This window comes from Carcharhinus amblyrhynchos, chromosome 14, assembly GCF_965287045.1.
Source record: "Carcharhinus amblyrhynchos chromosome 14, sCarAmb.v2.hapA, whole genome shotgun sequence".
Taxonomy (NCBI): domain Eukaryota; kingdom Metazoa; phylum Chordata; class Chondrichthyes; order Carcharhiniformes; family Carcharhinidae; genus Carcharhinus; species Carcharhinus amblyrhynchos.
The window spans coordinates 22,544,514-22,564,046 of NC_137337.1; the positions used below are offsets into that span (position 1 = coordinate 22,544,514).

The window sequence follows — 19,533 nt, forward strand, 5'->3', positions numbered from 1 at the left end:
GGCATGTTAGTCTTTATTGCAAGGTGATTAGAGTACACGAATAAGGAATAAGGAAGTCTTGCTAAGGTTGTACGTGGCTTTGGTGAGGCTCACACCTGATGCACTATGCACAATTTTGGTCATCATATTTAAAGATGGATAAAAGGCAATTCCCAATGTTTGCTAGATTAGTTGCTGGGTTGAGAGGGTTGCCCTATGATGTGCAGCTGAGTACATTGGGCCTATATTCTCTGGAATTTAGAAGCATGAAAGGTGATCTCATTGAAACATGCAAGATTCATACAAAGCATACAACCAACAGATCAGATCTGAGATCTACTCTCCAGCCATATCTAGTCGTGAATGGTGGTGGACAATTAAACAAGTCACGGGAGAAAAAAGTTCTACAAATATCTCCATCCTCAATGATGGGTGAACCAAATTGGGCTGAAACATTCACAACAATCTTCAGCCAGAAGAGCCGAGTGGGTGGTGCACCTCAGCCTCTTCCTGAGATCCCCAGTATCAAAGATACTTGTCTTCAGCTAATTCAATTCAGTCCATGTGACATCAAGACCCAACTGAAAGCACTGAGAACTGCCAAGCTTATGGGCCCTGACAACATTCCAATAATAGTATTGAATACTTGGCTTCACAACTTGCTGTGCAGCTAACCAAGCTGCTCCAGTCAGCTGCAACAATGACATCTACCTGGCAATGTGAAAAGTTGCTCAGAGATGTGCTGTCCACAAAAAGCAGGACAAATTCAGCCTGGCCAATTACCACACCATCAGTCTACTCTCAATCATCAGGAAAGTGATTGGAATAAAATATGAAATCAACTAAAACATGTGAAAATGTTAATTTGTACATGTGGATTTCTTTCATGTCAGTATTTTGTATGTGTTAAGAAGCAGCACTTACTCAGCAATAACTGGCTCAGTTTAAATTCTGCCATGGTTAAGCAACTCGCAACCACATTATAGCCTTGGTTCAGCCTTCCTTGCTGTTGTCAGACTTTTGAATGGACTTACCTTGCATTAAGTTGATCTTTCTCTATACCTTAGCTATGACTGTAACACTACATTCTGCACTCTCTCCTTTTCTTCCCTATAAACGGTATGCTTTGTCTGTGTATCATGCAAGAAACAATACTTTTCACTATATGTTAATACATGTGACAATAATAAATCAAATCAAATATGGACATAAAGGTAAATGATTGTGGTGGTGGGAGGGCAATCATGAGCATACTGGAAGGATTTACAGGTTGATAAATAGCCAATTTGGCCATTATTGAATGCACCCACTACAGTCATCAATTCTTGGGAGTGGGATTTGAACCCAATGGTTTTGGCTCAGAGGTGGGGTTCTTCCTGCAGCAATACAAGACCACTCACAAAGGTGCAACAATCAGACATACTTCAGTTCAAGATTGATGTAACACTTTCAAGGAACATTTCAAAGAGGATACAGCAAGGCTATTTTCAGGATCATAGCTCTGTGGGAAAATAGTCAAATTCGGTTCTAAATAGCTACTAACACAAAACAAGGTGGTGAAAGAAATAGGGCTGTGAAAAATACATTAATTTACAATAGGGATAAAACATAATGGAAGCTAAAAGTGAGGATAAAGAATAAGTATCCTCAACCATACAGTAGCAAGTGCCCAAAATATTGAAGGGTGTCATGAGGGTGTAACAGAAGAATTAAACATTATTTCGTGAAATTCTTTAGACATGTTATGTAAAAGGACTGGAGGGTGGGCACATTCAGAAGCAATAAAGGAAGCTACTGCCAGTCAGTTAACCTTACATCAACAGTAGGAAAATGGGAAGGTTAAAATTAGAGATATTCTAAATTAATATTTAGGTCCAGGAGAGGAAGGCAGTGGTGGTGGAGTGGCACTGTCAGTGGGCTAGTAACCAAAAGACGCAGGGTAATACTCCGGGGGCCCAGGTTCAAACCCACCATGACAGATGGTGTAATTTGAAATCAATATTTTTTTAAAATCTGGAATTAAAAGTCTAATGACCATCAAACGATTGTTGTAAAAACTCATCAGGTTCACTAATATCCTTCAGCAAAGAAAATCTTCCATCCTTATCTAGTCTGGTCTATGTGTAACACCAACTGATGGTGATTCTTAAATGCACTCCGAAATGATCTAGCAAGCTACTCAGTTCAAGGGCAATTAGAATTGGGCAACAAATGCTGGTCCAGCCAGCAAGACCCACATTTCATGAAATATTTTTTTAAAAAGTCAGTGTGTGAGATTCAGTTCTGGATCAAATAAGACTCACCTGACAGAACTTTATTTGAAGAATAATAAACTTGCGCTCGCTGTTAAAATATTCACTCACGAGTTCCCAATTTTTAAATCCAGTTTGACATTGATCTTCATTAAGCATCCAGTTTCAAGTTAGTGTGATGAGAGACAATCTTCCAGATGATTTGGGGAGGTCACCCACCCACCCACCACTGGAACAAGAAATTGGGATTTAACTCCAGAATTTTATTGTCTCCTTTGCATTGCTTTGAATTAGCAACCATTTTGCAGTGAAACAACAGTGACAATATGAACTGAACTAGTGGGTACTGTTAGACTAAACACGAAAAATCATTGCACCTAAATTTATCCTTCTACACGCACTGCCACATTATGAGTAGGAGTATTGCACTGAACAGTTTTACAGCATTCAAAGGCATATCACATCTGTTTATTACCAGCACATTGTATCCATCAAAACGCAGAAATCATATATACGGCACCATTTGGAGGCTAACAACAATTTTGCACAATTTTATTTGTAATCCTGGCGTGCGCACACATAATATGCACACACAAAGCTTGATTTTATATGTTTCAGAAAAGTATGCAAAATATATTCATAAATACGGGTATTGCTATTTGGGATACCGGTGTATTTTTAAAAATTAATTTCCTATTATACAAGAGCTGATGAATGGGATTTTTCAAGAAACATTGTTTATCATAACTATTTGCATGCTTATGAACTGCAGTAAAGTGTTAAGAGTTGTATACCAGTTAAAGCCCAATCACATAGCCCTTGGTATAGGATAGGGTATGGACAGTGAGGTTTTCCATTAACTGGTTGAAAAGCTGGCAGAGAAATTTTGGAACCGTTGTGTCAAATGGCAAAGGCAAGGTTTGGCAATGGTAGAGAGATAGGGGTCAGTAGCATTTGTGATTCAGTGTATATCATGATGGAATTCAGTTCCGGATCAAATAAGTCACATGGATTTCTGACAATATGAAAATATACTTCTGTTCTTTTATCAGGCATTGGGGTAAAATCCTGGAACTTCCTCCTTAACAGCACTGAAGGTGTACCTACACAGGCTTCAGCAGATCAATAAGGCAGCTCACCACCATCTTCTCAAGGGCAATTAAGGATGGGCAAAAATACTGGCTTTATGTGGGATGCCCACATCCCTTATAAAAAATGTCTCCATGGCCACGGGTCACCAAAACGTGAAGTGCTGAATAATAAATTCAGTAATTAGGGCATGTGCTAGCTCAATAGCAAGAATTAATCCAGTATCCTTGTGCATGCTGCTGCATGATCAGTTCAGGAAATATATTACCAGTGACCCTGAAAGCTTCATTATCATGCTATTTAGCTACAATGTGACCCTGTTAACTTACTGAATTAGCAGTCAGAAACAATCCATTTTCAAAACATTTTCTGTGATGTACTGAAATTGTACTAGCATAATTACTCAGATTTTGTTACACTGTCAGAAATCTGAGTGACTTATTTGATCCAGAACTCAATTCCATCCTGATATACACTGAATTTCAAATGCTACTGACCCCTACCTCTCTACTATTTCCAAACCTACTTCATGTCTGCAATTCTCATCCTTGCCTTTGCCATTTGAAACAGTTCCAATATTTCTCTACCAGCTTTTCAATCAGTTAATGCAAAATCTCATTGCCCATATTCTATCCTACTTCAGTCCCTCTTACCCTATCCTCATTGGCATAGTCACCCATGCACTACCTCAAATTTATAATGCTCATCCATGTGCAGTCTGTACTGATGGCCCCATCCATAATCAACCAACATGTTCCATTCTACCAATGATGGCCTCACTATTGCCAGATTCATCTTCATCCAAGCCTCAATTTCTCCTCCCTTTCTTCCTTTACAGAAGCTTTTGGTCATACTACTTTGGTTCAGTGTCCATTTCTGTCTCTGCAAAGTGCATTCGGGAAGATAAAGATACTGTACAATTATAACCTGTTACCTTACTCATACCAGACCTTCATGTTAACGCCAGGACCAAGAAGCCCTAGAGGTACACCTCAACCTTTAGCATTAACCCGAAGCAATCAGCAGCTCAACTGCACGATTATCACCCACATAGTGCTGCCTTTTGAAACATTGTCCCTTGTTAACTGAAAAACGCAGTGCAGGTTTAACCATCACTGCTAGAACCTGGTTTACTGGAGCATCCCTTGAGCTATGGATATTTTTCAATATCCTCCTACAGCTGCTCCAAATCTTCACACTTTCAGCAACCAACAGGGTCACATTTGAGAGGCACCTGGTTTTGCTCTTGTTGTCAATTATTGTGCTGCACCACCCAATATATCAAAATGAAACCCTGATGAGATGTGGGATGATGGATACATGATAGGATATACAAACCATTTGACCATATCACTGTTAAAGATGCACTACAAGTATAGCAATAACTGCTCTCTGCCAATGACATCAACCACATTTTTACTGGAATCCAATAAGACAATGGGTTGTGACAGCATTGGACAATGGGTACTACTTACATTATCTCAATGTTACTAGCTCATTGACCCTATATTCAGGATGCACAATGTCTAAAAATGTGCAATACTAATCTGAATTTTGACTAAACTTTTGAAATTGTCTTTTATTGCAAAATCTCATTTGACACTGACTCACAGATGACAAAGTGTATTGCAGAATACTGTTTAAAAAAAAGACACCAATTTAAAAATATTAGCTGCCGATACTGATAATTAAAGAACTGTGTCAGCCAGAGTAAGTTTTCCCACCTGCACGTGCCAAGCAGTAATAATAAGAGAAGGTATTACAGTTGAGCATAGCACTGCACATATAGGATGGAATAATACTAACATGGACAAAGATGCAGGACCACAATAAAGAGACTGTGCAGAGTCGACTCAATTTATACTTTAGTTTTTACGTGTCAGTTTGGAGACGACTTGAAACATCCTAAAAACAAAGTCATACACATCTAAAGTAGTTCTAAAAGTCTTGTATTGACCAATTTGTATCAAAGCATTAATAATTATTATACCACAGAAACAAAGGAAGAGGAACAATACTTTCTCAAAGGGTACCTAAATGATGAAAATCTAATATGATCAGAAACCATAAGTAAACCAAATCGTATTTTACTCTGTATAATATTAAACAGAAGAATGCACATCAGTGGGTTTACAATCGACCCATAGACCTTTTCACAATTCACTACTCGGACACAATTCGAGACTTGTTGCTAAATGACAACAGGGTATCCATAATACAGGAAAACAGTATTTTCATTTACATTCTCTGTCAAAAGTAACAGTTGCATTTTAATGTGCATTACTGAATCAGGCAACCCACTGCTCGCAGGCTTTGATCCATGAGGTTGCGACAGGGGTTAGCTTCATTTTTGGCCACATCGCTGGAACTGCAGAGGTTACAAAGCAGCAGCTCAAATTATTCTACATCCATTTCAACGCCTTCGTCGTCTCCTCTTGGGTGGTGGGGCATCTATAAACAAACAGAACGTTAATATCACGCATCTGTAATTCAACTAAATCAGTCAATCTAAATGCAATCAACTGATCGACTGACTCTTATGTCTAGGTTTTGCATTGATTATTGTAAAGGTCACTGCCTAAGTAGTCTCAGCAATGGCCTAACAGTCTGTGTGCTGTCCTCCTGAGCTTGGTCATCAGTCGTACATAAATCCAAAACCACATGTCCCTAAAAATTTGTCGTTGCCTGGGAAATAACAAGTTCATTCTAAGGGCTTCTGCCCCCCAGTCATGAAAATGCTGGCATCAAGCTGTACAGTTAAATCAGAGGCCATTAAAGCTTCAACAACTAACTGAAAAGAGCAGCACAACGGTGCACCAAGAGACAGTCCTGTCTGATCACATAAACCTCTTGATGACTGGTGCCATTCTTCCAGGAATGTGTAACTGAGATGGGACAAGTCATCCAAATCACATGTCCGCATTCCACGCAACAGCCAGTTTTGGGGTCACTGTCAGAAATAATGGACTAAAATTAGTATAGTTAACACTTAGTTAGTCGCATTTGGAATATAGTGTTCAATTCTGGTCGCCACACTACCAGAAGGATTTGGATGCTTGGGAGAGAATACAGAAAAGATTTACCAGGATGTTGCCTGGTAATGGAGGGCATTAGCTATGAGGAGAAGTTGGTTTGTTCTCACTGGAACGATGGAAGTTGACAGGTGACCTGATAGAAGTCTACAAGGTTATGAGAGGCATGGACAGAGTGTACAGTCAGAAGCTTTTTCCCCAGGATGGCAGTCAATTACTAGAGGACATTGGTTTAAGGTGTGAGGGGCAAGGTTTAAAGGAGATGTACGAGAGATTTTTTTTTTTACACAGAGTAATGCGTGCCTGGAACATGTTGCCGAGGGAGATTTTGGAACTGGATATGGTAGTGACTTTTAAAGGGCGTCTTGTCAAATACATGAATAGCTTGGGAATAGAGCGATATGGTCCCCGGAAGGGTAGCGGGTTTAATTAAATCGGGCAGCATGGTCAGTGCAGGCTTGGAGGGCTGAAGGGCCCAATCCTGAGCTGTAATTTTCTTTGTTCTTGTTCTTAAGGCCTGCCTCCAAACAGGAAATTTGGAATTCTTGCTCACAGTATATTGTGCCATCTGTCACAAATGGCAAGAATTCTGAAGTGGGATTTGGGAAGAGTGAAGGAATCTGGGGAAGAAGGTGAAGAAGTTTGAAGTAATTTTGTTTAGGGAAATGGAAAAATGCGGAAGGAAGTGCAATTGGGAGCTTTGGGGAAGCCGGGACAGGCTGGTCAGTTGAAAATGCTAAATGTGTTACTTTAATTTTTAAGAGGGATGTGGAGCGTGAGGTAGTTAATTTTGGGTTTTCCCAGGTTATATCCCACACCCCTATAAGGTCCCATTCTGGACAACAGAACTGCACTTGTACAGACTCAGAGCAAACTATAACAATAACTGCTGTCGATGAGAAACAAAAACAGAAAATGTTGGAAAAATTCAGCAGGTTAGGTAGCATCAGTAGAGACACAAAAACAGTTAACGGTTCAGGTCTGTGGGCTGTAAACCCTCTAACTGCTATTAAGCTTTTTTTTAAAACAATAAATACTTCTTTCGCCAAGAAGCAGAATAGTTCTTGTGATTACATTTTGTCCAGTACAACTACAAAAATTAACTGCAGTGACACAGAAGGTTATGAATTCAAGCTCCATCAGACACTTGAGCACTTAACCCTAGCTCTTCAGTGCAGTATTAATGCAGGTGCTGCACTGTCAGGGGTGTCAACTTTCAGATGAGAAGTAAAACCAAAGCCCTGTCTGTCTCTCAGGTAGATGTACAATTCCAACGAACATAAGGGAAAAAACAGATGATCCAGTTGTGGGGCCTCAATGTGAAAACCCTCTGTCGCAATTCTTTGCATCACAACAATGGTTGCATTTCAAAAGTATTTCACTGGCTGTGAAGCACTTTGAGCATCTTGTTGTGAATGGTGCCTCATAAAGGCAAGATCATTCTTTTTTCTTTAAGCGCCAATGAACAGTTAAGTTCCGTAAATTACTCCTGCCACTGTTTGTCTGTTATTGGCAATAAACCAGCTCCCTGATTTATTGTCACTTGGGCTATCTGGTTTATTCAACAACTTTCCCAGATCCAGAAGATTGCAAGAAGATTCATGACATATTCCACATACTAAAGGCAATGACAAAAATTCTATTCAACCCATCAGCTGGGGATAGCATCAGATAATGGGGGCGGGTCTTACCAGCTGCGCTTGCAGCTGGTAAACCAGAAAATCCCACCCGAGGTCAGCAGACCTTTGCATGGTCTATGTCCCGCCCACTATGAATCCCGTAGCGGAAAGCACAGGAATATTCTGCCCTAGATGTATGAAGCTGCACAGTGTTTCACAGGGAACCAGGACTTTCTGGTGCTGAATAAGACAGAATTAGCTAAGTAACAGCCTAAAAACTAATTTCTTTTTGATGGAGTGGGGAGGACATGAACAATAGAAGGTGGGAAGAATAGTGAATGTATAACAATGATACAATAGATGCTTGCTCTCTTTCCCCAGTCAAGCAACATTCTAAATCTTTACGAGGGCCTGTACTTTTACTGGAACGCTGAGGTTTCTGTGCCTAGTTTCCAAGGTAACCATTCTACATTTCTCAGCTGCATGTTGCGTGATGACAGAATTACTTTAATGGAATCCTTAATGATCGTGACAGTATTTATTCAGTCACAAAATCTTAAAGCGTGAAATCAGAATGGATACCACAATATGTTAATGTGTATAAACCAAGTCCCTAAAATATCGCATCCTATCAAAACACTTATACTATTAGATCAGGGTGCAATTTCAATCACTATTGAAATAATCAGCACGCTATAATTTTGTCACCAAAAGGAAGAGGTTAAGAAGACTGACAGGTTTTAGCACAGGATATCCAATCAGAAATTAGTGGCAGCAGAATTCATAACAGGTTTTAAAAGTAATTAAATATTTGTTTAGGAGAGGCAGCCAAATTCCAGAGTGCGAAGAGAGATAAGCTATCAAGTTTATGAAATGCTGTCAATTGATGGGAGGAAAGAACAAATGGGGGAGATCTGTGATATGATGGCAGGAAGGAAGGGAGAGAGATTAAATGACAAAAGGGATGATTGGAAGGTAAAATTAGCTGGTAATGGACAAAGTAAAGAGACAAAAAGATGGACTGACAGGAGATTTAAATAGGAACAAGCAGAATCACTGCCAACAACTGCCACCTGAAAAATGGGGACACAGCTTCTGATTGGAAATTGTTGAAATGAATGGCCTTTTAGAATACTAAAGGTGAGGGGAAGATGTGATTGGCGGTGGTTTCATGCTGGACATGGAGGAAATGCTAGAATTTGATCTGCTGCATGTAGAGACTGATAGGGTGAACAGAGAGAACAAGGGAAACACTGTTGTGTTTCTCAGAGTAGAGGACAAGTGGGAAGGGGCGAGACCAGATGTGTGGAAAATAAAACAGACATGACTGAGGGTCCTGTTAACCATAGTTATTCACCCAAAATGTTAACTCTGTGTTGTCTTCCACAAATGCTGCAAGATCTACCGAATATTTCCAGCATGCTTAGTATTTTGCTCAGAATGTTAAATGATGTAGATCCACGGCACCATAAGCAAAAACACCATCTCCTGCTGCTGACATGAAGCACTGATATGCACAGATCTTCCATTGTATCCAACTATTCATGCACAATTTTCCTCATTGATCAGGTATCTGGTATTACCTGAGGCTCTGTCGGCATTGAGTTGACTTGTTAGGGTTCTCAGGCCATCATAAAAATCACAGAATTCTACGTGCCAAAGGAGTCTGCACTGACCACAATCCCACCCAGGCCCTAACCCCATGCATTTACCCTAGCTAGTCCCCCGACGCTAATGGGCAATTTAGCATGGCCAATCCACCTAACCTGCACATTTTGGGACACTAAGTTCATTTATTAGTCACAAGTAAGGCTTACATTAACACTGCAATTAAGTTGCTGTAAAATTCCCCTAGTCGCCCACTCCAGCACCAGTTTGGGTCAATGCACCTTACCCAGCATGTTTTTCAGATTGTGGGAGGAAACCAGGGTACCCGGAGGAAACCCAAGCAGATACTATAGCACGGCCAATCCACCTAACCTGCACATCTTTGGACTCAGGACTGGGAAAGCTAGAGCTAGGCCCTGGGGAATCAGGAGTCTGGAGCACAGAGGTCTGGGGAACCTGCCCGCCCTTCCATCCATCTGCCTATGTGCCAGCTGCTCTGGTCATGGTATTTCCTGTGCCTAGAATCACAGAATCCCTACAGTACAGAAAGAGGCCATTCGACCCATTAAGTCTGCACTGACCACAACCCCACCCAGGCCCTACCCCCATATCCCTAATATATTTATCCACAAATCCCTCTAACCTACACATCTTAGGGCACTAAAGGTAATTTTTAGCATGGCCAATCAACCTAACTCATACGTCTTTGGACTGTGGGAGGAAACCGGAGTACCCCAAGGAAACCCAAGCAGACACAAAGAGAATGTGCAAATTCCACACAGACACTGACCCAAGCTGGAAATCAAACCCAGGTCCCTGGAGCTGTGAAGCAGCAGGTTTAACAACTGTGCTACCATGCCTGAGTTGCTGTTTTTCAGTCCGTCTGCGATAAGTTTCCAAACATTATTCGCAGGTTGTTCTTGTGACTAGAGAGAGTAGGTGCATTGGGAATGGGAAAAAGGCTACTACTGAGACTAAGCACAGTGTGCAGCATGAGGTATGTGGGCTATATCATTAACACATAGGCAGAAAGTGTGCCTTTTGCAATTTTGACATCACCAGTTACAGCCAAGCAAGAAATAGTACAAGAAATTCTAATAAATAAGTTCTTCAATCATTTGTAATTGTCCCTTATTAAGCTGGTGAAAGGTTAAAACAGGTCTCCAAAAGAACATTTTCTTGTAAAAAGTGATTATTATTTTGAACGGTTTTGGGTCATTCTCAAGTCAATTAACTGACACAACATCAAAAATGGATGAGAGCAGATTTATGTCCTTTCTCATCTGTTTGACCCTATCTAAATAACCCATTAGCAACAGAACAAGAATGCTTAGTGATGACTGGTTCGTCAGTCTCAAAATACTACTTATGGGTTTTTTTTCACTTGTTTGTGAGGTCTGACATATATAGAGACCCAATGTGCTGACACTACTGAGAAACCCACACAAAGTAGCTTCCACCTGCTGACATAAAGAGCAGGTTATTGTCCAATACGGTCACTTCACTTATCTATACTAGAGAACCAATGGGAGTCAGCAAAAGGCAAGGCTTTGGAGCCACCAAAGTGTGCAGGATTTACAGCCGGAGTTTAGCCAACTAAAATCCATGGAACACTGACAAGCGAATATGCCAGAACAACTCTGCCTTCTTGGGCAAATCTAGAGAGAAAAAAATCCAACCCATGGCAAGAAATCTATTTCAAAATTAGAACAGAGACACTTGCTGTCATCATCAGCAGTAGTGCTTGATAGGCAGATCACAGAGTTTAGGTAGCAGTAATCAGTCTGAGTTTTAAACTGGTTAGTCCTCCAAAATTACTTTTATTTTTGAAAACTACCCTTTTGTGAAGAAGAAGAAAGGAACTAGCATGCCATCGAATTGTTAAAAAAAGCATGAAAATGGTTCTGTTTGTTCTGTGACCCTTCACTAGGATATATGATCAGCAAGTCCTCATAACTAGGAAGACCATTTATTCTTTTTGCTCAGGTATTCCATAATTTCCATGTATAAAACAAAAAATATCAACCATCTTCCATTATTGTGACACCAGTAGGACATTCTTCATGCAGGCAGTACAACTGTTCCTGATATCAAACAGCAATCTTCCGACATAGAAACAGAAAATGTTGGAAGTAAACAGGTGGTTAGGTAGCATTAGAGAAAGAAAGAACACAAGCTTCAGGTCCATGACCCATCATTCTGATTTCCAGCATCTGCAATATTTAATCTCAGTTACTATCCGGTGTTAGTTAAAACTATCACATTCATATCATCTCAAATGGACGCTTACATTTCAGACAGGAGCAGAGGTAACATGTAAACAAATACCCATCTTTTTCATAGAATTCCTACTGCTAGGAGGCCGCCATTTGGTCCATCGAGTCTGTGCCAACCACAATCCCACCCAATCCCATACCCCCAGATTTACCCTGCTAATCCACCTGACACTAGGGTCAATTTAGAATGGCCAATCAACCTAACCCGCACATCTTTGGAATGTGGGAGTAAACTGGAACACCCAAAGGAAACCCACACAGATATGGGAAGTAAGTGCAAACTCCACATAGATAGCGACCCAAGGCTGGAATTGAACCCAGTGCTAATCACTATCACCGTGCCGCTTTCTAGGAGTAAATCAAGAAAGATTTCTCAAAGGTTGATCTGGCTAAAGCCAACCTGAGGAACACTGAAGAGGGCTCCAATCTTGAAAATAATCCACGTTTCTTAACACACACTTTTAAAAATTACCTTGTTCTGTGTCATGTACTTTCACAGAGGAGTTCATACTTCTTGGGGGTTTCTTCCCTTGTCCCCAGTCAGACCCTGATTCCGAAGACTCCAATTTTATTTGGCGATGCCGTCGGGATCTCGGTGCCTTAAAACAAAATTGTGACTTGCTTTTAACGGTTCAACCTCGCAATGTTGGTTTACATTCATGACGACGTAAAAGGATATCTGCCAAAAAATTCAATCCTAAACATCCTGTCTATGAAGGATGGAAACGCAAGTAAACGGTTGACCCCAGACCCATCACTGGGCTTGCCAGGCCAAACCTAAACAAAAGTAGATAGCAATAGATACTATGTAGGTAGAGGGGAAGATTGAGATGTAAAAAGAAAAAGTTATAAGTCAATATCATCTTAGAATTTGACAAGTCACCCAACTGAAAATGACTGGACTTAGCCTTCGACATTGCAGCAAGCATTTACAGGCTGTGGAGTGCAGTCCTGTAATTCGGAGGGTGCTGAAATTGGAGGCTATTTTTGTGAAGTGATTAATAGGCATTGGGTCACTAATTATCACATTCAAAGGGCCTAAATTCTGCTTTATGGTTCCACCCGGAACACAATAAAAATGGCATTAGCAGTGTGGCAATGCCTGAATAGATTAGGTACAAGCAGGCATAGAGCTAAATTGGTGCCTTTTTTAAAGCAAGCAGGTATAACATAACACATGCCTGCTAATAATACATCTTCCTGGGTAGGGAAAAGTATGTGAATATTTGGTAGAAACCTTTGCCTTGTACTCCAATCATGCTGTTGCACGAAAAGCAATGGGGCTACAAATAATTGAAGACTATTTGCATAGTAACCTTGAATAAATAGCACTATGTAAAACTGAAACCATCCAGGTGGGGGAAGATATAATTTCTTTAACTAACAAGATTGAATTATGTCCAGAAACAATTAAACTTAGATTATGATCTTTTAAAATCCATTTACATCATTATTGTTCCTTCTCTGCCTAGCTTCCAATTGCTGTGGCAATCCCGGCGTTGGACAGGGGTGGGCACAGTAAAAAGTCTCACAGCACTAGGTTAAAGTCCAACAGGTTATTTGGTAACGTGAGCTTTCAGAGTGCTGCTCATTCAGCAGGTGAGTGGAGAGTTGGGTTCACAAATAGGGCATATATAGACAGAATAGATATATAAAGGGCATATATAGACATATATCATAGAATCCCTACAGTACAGGAGACAATTCAGCCCGACCACAATCCCATCCAGGCCCTATTCCTGTAACCCCACATATTTACCCACTAATCCCTCTAACTTATGCATCCCAGACACTAAGGGGCAATTCAGCATGGCCAATCAACCTAACCCACACATCTTTGGACTGTAGGAGGAAATCCACCCTGACATGGGGAGAACATGCAAACTCTACTTAGACAGTGACCCAAATCAGGAATTGAACTCAGGTCCTTGGAGCTGTGAGGCAGCAGTACTAACCACTGTGCCACCATGCCACCCACAATGTGTGTCTATAAATGCCTTGTGAACCCAACTCTCCGCTCACCTGATGAAGGAGCAGTGCTCCGAAAGCTCGTGCTACCAAATAAACCTGTTGAACTTTAACCTGGTGTTGTGAGACTTTTAACTAGCTTCTAAATGTCTCCCAAAAAGAGCAATTTTACTGAGCTGGAGGGTTTCTGGGCAGTAACAATAACCCTCCAGTGCCTTCCATTAGGGACCAGTTTTCAAGTGCAAGCTCTAATGGGGAATATTAGGAAGTTCATTAGATTCTGAGAACCATCGCATTTAAACCTAACCAACCGGTTCTTGCACAGGCTTACAACCACAGGGATCATAAGAACATAAGAAATAGGAGCAGGAGTAGGCCATCCAGCCCTTCGAGCCTGCCCCGCCATTCAATAAGATCATGGCTGATCTGTCGCTGCTCAGTTCCACTTTCCCGCCCTCTCACCATAACCCTTAATCCCCTCTCCTATCAAAAACCCACCAACCCGCGTCTTAAAAATATTTAGCGAGGCAGCCTCCACCACTTCAACGGGCAGAGAATTCCAGGGATTCACCACCCTTTGAGTGAAGAAGTTCCTCCTCAACTCCGTTCTAAACCGCCCCCTTTTATCTTGAGGCTGTGCCCCCTAGTCCTACTGTCTTTTTTGAGCGGGAAGAGTCTTTCCACCTCTATCCTATCCATCCCATTCATCATCTTATACGTCTCAATGAGATCTCCCCTCATTCTTCTAAACTCTAATGAGTACAAGCCCAGTTTATTCAGCCTCTCCTCATAGCTCAACCCCCTCAACTCCGGTATCAGCCTAGTAAACCTCCTCTGCACTCCCTCCAAGGCCAAAATATCTTTGCGCAGGTGCGGCGCCCAAAACTGCACACAGTACTCCAGCTGCGACCTCACCAATGCCCTATATAGCTGCAGCAAGACCTCCCTACTTTTATATTCAATCCCCCTCGCGATGAAGGCCAGCATCCCATTCGCCTTCCTGACCACCTGCTGCACCTGCAAGCTGGGTTTTTGCGACTCATGCACAAGGACCCCGAAGTCCCTCTGCACCGTCGCCTGCTGCAGTTTTTCGCCCCGTAAGTAATAGTTCTTCCTACCATTCTTCCTACCAAAGTGGACCACCTCACACTTGCCAACATTAAATTCCATTTGCCATTTCCTGGCCCATTCGCCCAGCCTATCTAGATCCTTCTGCAGATTCTCCACACCCTCCACACAATTTGCCGTTCCCCCAATCTTGGTGTCATCAGCAAATTTCGACACTCTACACTCGGTTCCCTCCTCCAGATCATCTATATAAATGGTAAAAAGCTGAGGCCCCAGCACCGACCCCTGGGGCACTCCACTAGTCACCATCCGCCAATCCGAATAGCACCCGTTGACCCCCACTCTCTGCCTCCTATTTGACAACCAATCCTCTATCCACGCTAACACCCTACCCCCAACTCCATGACACTCAACCTTATGCAATAACCTCTTGTGAGGCACTTTAATTAATTAATATTAATTAATTAGATATATTAATATATATTAGATCAATTAGATATACTTCACAAGCGGGAGTCCTGCTAACCTATTCATTTACCAAGGGATCTGGAAGTTAGCTGCGCTGCTATGCTTCAGCCGATTGAGATCAGCTAACTCAGCAAAAAACAGATATGAGAACTCACTCAGAGATGCACTTACACATCCACCAGCCTTCCATCAGAAAGATGCATTAACGTCCCAGTCTAGAATCAAACTCAGGACATGTCAAGTAAAGTTTACATTATTATCCATCAAGATTATGCAATTAGTTACCCATCTAATAATGTTAAACAGTCAGTGCAATCATTCTTCAGCAAGAATCAGTAATAAAAGACAACCAGTTATTCAACAAAAATGAGTATTTGTTATACTAACCGTCACTGTTGAATTGTATGATTTTGATTTTATCTTTGCTAGGGTCTGTGCACGATTGGAACTCTACAAGAAACAAACACCCACTTTAACCACTTTCAACATTATCTTCCATATACTTAAAGAATACAAACTACAGCAAAGTATTTTTGTTAAATGACACTAAACTAACACCAGAGATCTGAAATAAAACCAAGTGTAAGAAAGACTCAGGTCTGACAGCATCTGTGGAGAGAGAAGCAGAGTTAACACTGACTCCAATATGACTCTTCTGCAGATGCTGCCAGGCCTGCTGAGTTTTTCCCAATAACATCTGTTTTTATTGTTAAATGACAGTTCTTCTTTGTTCAGCTATAATAGGCTTTCCCATTGTGTATTCACATCTGTTATAGAATATACTATAATAACCTTAAGGGTTTGATTAATAAGGATGAAGATCATACCTTAGTTTAGTTGCAACAGCAGGTAGACATTGATAATAATATTGAGAGATACAAGCACAGTAAACAGAATTCATACCCAATGATGGTGCAGGTTGCTCAATTATTTGCTACTAATCAAAAGTCTGGATTTCTCATTAATCACGTTAATGTGGTTTATCCACATTACCCACAAAAGGCACACCCTGGCAACCTCAGATTCTTAGTTAGCAGTGTACCATCTACTAACCTAGAACACTTGACAGTAATTATATGTTGGAGAGGAAAGATGACGGGATGTGTACATTCCAGTCAATTTATCTTGGCCCCAGTTAAAAAGTAAATATTTTGCATTTATTCTAATTAACATGGTTAATAGATAAACGAGAATGCACATTCTAACAGTATAAGATGATACAGTCAACTTCAGAACTTGGTTGCATATAATTTGCTGAGATATCTAAGAAAGCAAGATCACCTCTGATGGTAACAATCCTGCAAGAACTTTTCCCAGTCCTTGTCGATGAGATGGCAATCTAATGTATAACAGGGTATTAAAGCAAGGGTGGCAAGTGGCAATTCAGACTTATACCTCAGTCAACACAATATGAACAGAATCTGAGTGAGTACTACAGAAGCACTCAAAAACATCTGCAATATAAACATACCGCCAGTCTCAAGGAAACCAACACTGCAGCATGTACTCACAGCCTGGAAACAAATAGTTTGACTGTGGCAAATGTAATACTTTACAGATTTACCTCAGGGGAAACTGAACAGAATTTACCAAGCTGAAGGCAATATCGTACTTACGATTTATGGGTTTTGCTCAGCTCTCCACTGCTGCAAATTTATGTGCATATTTTACTTGCATATTTGCCAAGTGACAGGATTATCACCTAATCCCTCAAAATCTCTACAGATACCAATTGTAAAAATAATAGAAATCAAATACACATTCAGTTCACTACACTTTTACTTTGCCTCCCCTTCATCCATTAAAGCTTTAGGTTTCAGATTTACTTCTGTGGAACATAAATATTTCTATAATTGTAGAAGACTGAAAGAAGTGGTGGCGGTGACGGGCTCGGGAAGGGGAGGCGGTGACGGGCTCAGGGAAGGGGAAGCCATGGAATCAGGAAAGGCAAGGCCATGGAGGGGGCACAAGGGGAGGGCAGTTAAAATCAAGTCACTGGTGGAGCGGACCTCAATGTGGGATGGTGAGCATTGTGGTGATGGATGAATGGGGCTTGTTGTAAATGTTTACTGCAAGTGTTTTATATTAAATCTCACTTGAAAGATACAATTTATCTTAATTCTCTCATATAAAATCAACCTTCTATTCTTCACCACATCAGTCTGTAACGTAACCCATAGTCACATTGTAAAGCTAAGTTTAAAATGTGAAAACTCTACAGGGTGACAGGTGAATGAGACTTCATGCAAGTTGAGACATGGACAGCCAGGTTTTGGAGGAGCTGAGTTGATGTAAGGGAAAAGTGGGGGCTTGGCCATGGGAACACGTTAATAGCCAGGACTGGAGGTAACCAAAACATCAATGAGAGTTTTGGCTGCAAGTAGGTTAAGGCAGGGATGCAGACAGACAATATCAAGGATTGGAATAGACAGTCTTTGTGATGTGGGACGATGTAGAGTGAGGAACTCTGCTGAGGATCATATAGAAGGCCAAAGTTGCAAACAGTCAGGGACCAGGAGCAATGAAGTCAATGGCTGGGGAGCAGAACATAAGAAATAAGAGGAGTAGGCCATCTAGCCCTTCGAGCCTGCCCCGCCATTCAATAAGATCATGGCTGATCTGTCGTGGTTCAGTTCCACATTCCCGCCCTCTCCCCATAACCCTTAAACCCCTCGCTTATCAAAAACCCATCAACCCGCGTCTTAAAAATATTTAGCGAGGCAGCCTCCACCACCTCAACGGGCAGAGAATTCCAGAGATTCACCACCCTTTGAGTGAAGAAGTTCCTCCTCAACTCTGTTCTAAACCGCCCCCCCTTTATCTTGAGGCTGTGCCCTCTAGTCCTACTGTCCTTTCTGAGCGGGAAGAGTCTCTCCATCTCTATCCTATGCATCCCATTCATCATCTTATACGTCTCAATGAGATCTCCCCTCATTCTTCTAAACTCTAACGAGTACAAGCCTAGTTTATTCAGCCTCTCCTCATAGCTCAACCCCCTCAACTCCGGTATCAGCCTAGTAAACCTCCTCTGCACTCCCTCCAAGGCCAAAATATCTTTGCATAAGTGCAGCGACCAAAACTGCACACAATACTCCAGCTGCGGCCTCACCAATGCCCTATACAGCCACAGCAAGACCTCCCTACTTTTATATTCAATCCCCCTCGCTATGAAGGCCAGCATCCCATTAGTCTTCCTGACCACCTGCTGCACTTGCAGGCTGGGTTTTTGCGACTCATGCACAAGGACCCCGAATGCGTAATGTTTTGAGGATAATAACAAAGATAACAAAATCAAGAGCAACAGAACAAAACTAGCTAATCTCTCCAACGCGCCAACTGATCCACTTCCAAGGAGAGGTTGGATGTTTGCATTTATGATTAAAAAGTTGGAAGTTAAGCCTGTGATTGGCCTTGTGACAACTCTATTTATTAATGTAAGCCTACTTGTGATTAATACTGCAATAACACCGTACTTCCCCTAGAGGCCACACTCCAGAGTCTGTTTGGGTACACCGTTGGAGAATTTAGGACAGCCAATGCACCCAACCAGCACATCTTTCAGACTGTGGGAGGAAACCGGAGCATCTGGAGGAAACTCACGCAGACGGGGAGAACATGCAAACTCCATACAGTGATCAAAGCCAGGAATCCAACCTGGATCTCTGGCGCTGTGAGACAGCAGTGTCAACCACTCTGCCATTCCAGCTACACCCAGTTTCTATGCTGCTTGATTTACCAAAAGAAGCATTCCAGCTTAGATTGCCTTCTGGAATTGTGAACAGCTTCCATTTTGTGTGGCACAATGGTTAGCACTGCTGCCTCACAGTGTCAGGAACCTGGGTTGAATTCCGGCCTTGGGCAACTGCCTATATAGCGTTTGCACATTCTCCCACAGTCTGCGTGAGTATGTCTGGGTGCTCCAGTTTCCTCCCCACGGTTCAAAGATGTGTGGATTAGGTGCACTGGCCACGCTAAACTGCCCCTTAGTGTCAGAGGAATTTGCAAGATAAATACGTGGGTGGGATTGTTCTCGGTGCAGGCTTGATGGGCCTACTTCTGCAGTGTAGAGGTTCTACAATTCATTTTGTTGCGTAGCTCAGTTTTAATTTTGAATTACTTAAATCACTTGTAGCCGAGCATGTTAACAGTTACATATTGGCGAGACTGTTTTAGC

At 41.6% G+C, this 19,533-nt stretch overlaps 1 protein-coding gene across 2 annotated transcripts in view; it reads right to left on the reverse strand.

Moving 5' to 3' along the window:
- Positions 1-5,170: 5,170 nt before the first annotated feature.
- snapc1b (small nuclear RNA activating complex, polypeptide 1b) overlaps positions 5,171-19,533 on the reverse strand; it is a 33,187-nt gene continuing 18,824 nt past the window's right edge. For both annotated transcript variants that reach the window (XM_080202398.1, XM_080202399.1), the window contains exons 8-10: positions 15,747-15,809; positions 12,328-12,454; positions 5,171-5,771 (exon numbers count right to left, since the gene is read on the reverse strand). In XM_080202398.1, coding sequence (XP_080058524.1) covers positions 5,734-5,771; positions 12,328-12,454; positions 15,747-15,809 — 228 coding nt within the window. In that variant the 3' untranslated portion in view covers positions 5,171-5,733. The remainder of the gene's footprint in view (positions 5,772-12,327; positions 12,455-15,746; positions 15,810-19,533) is intronic.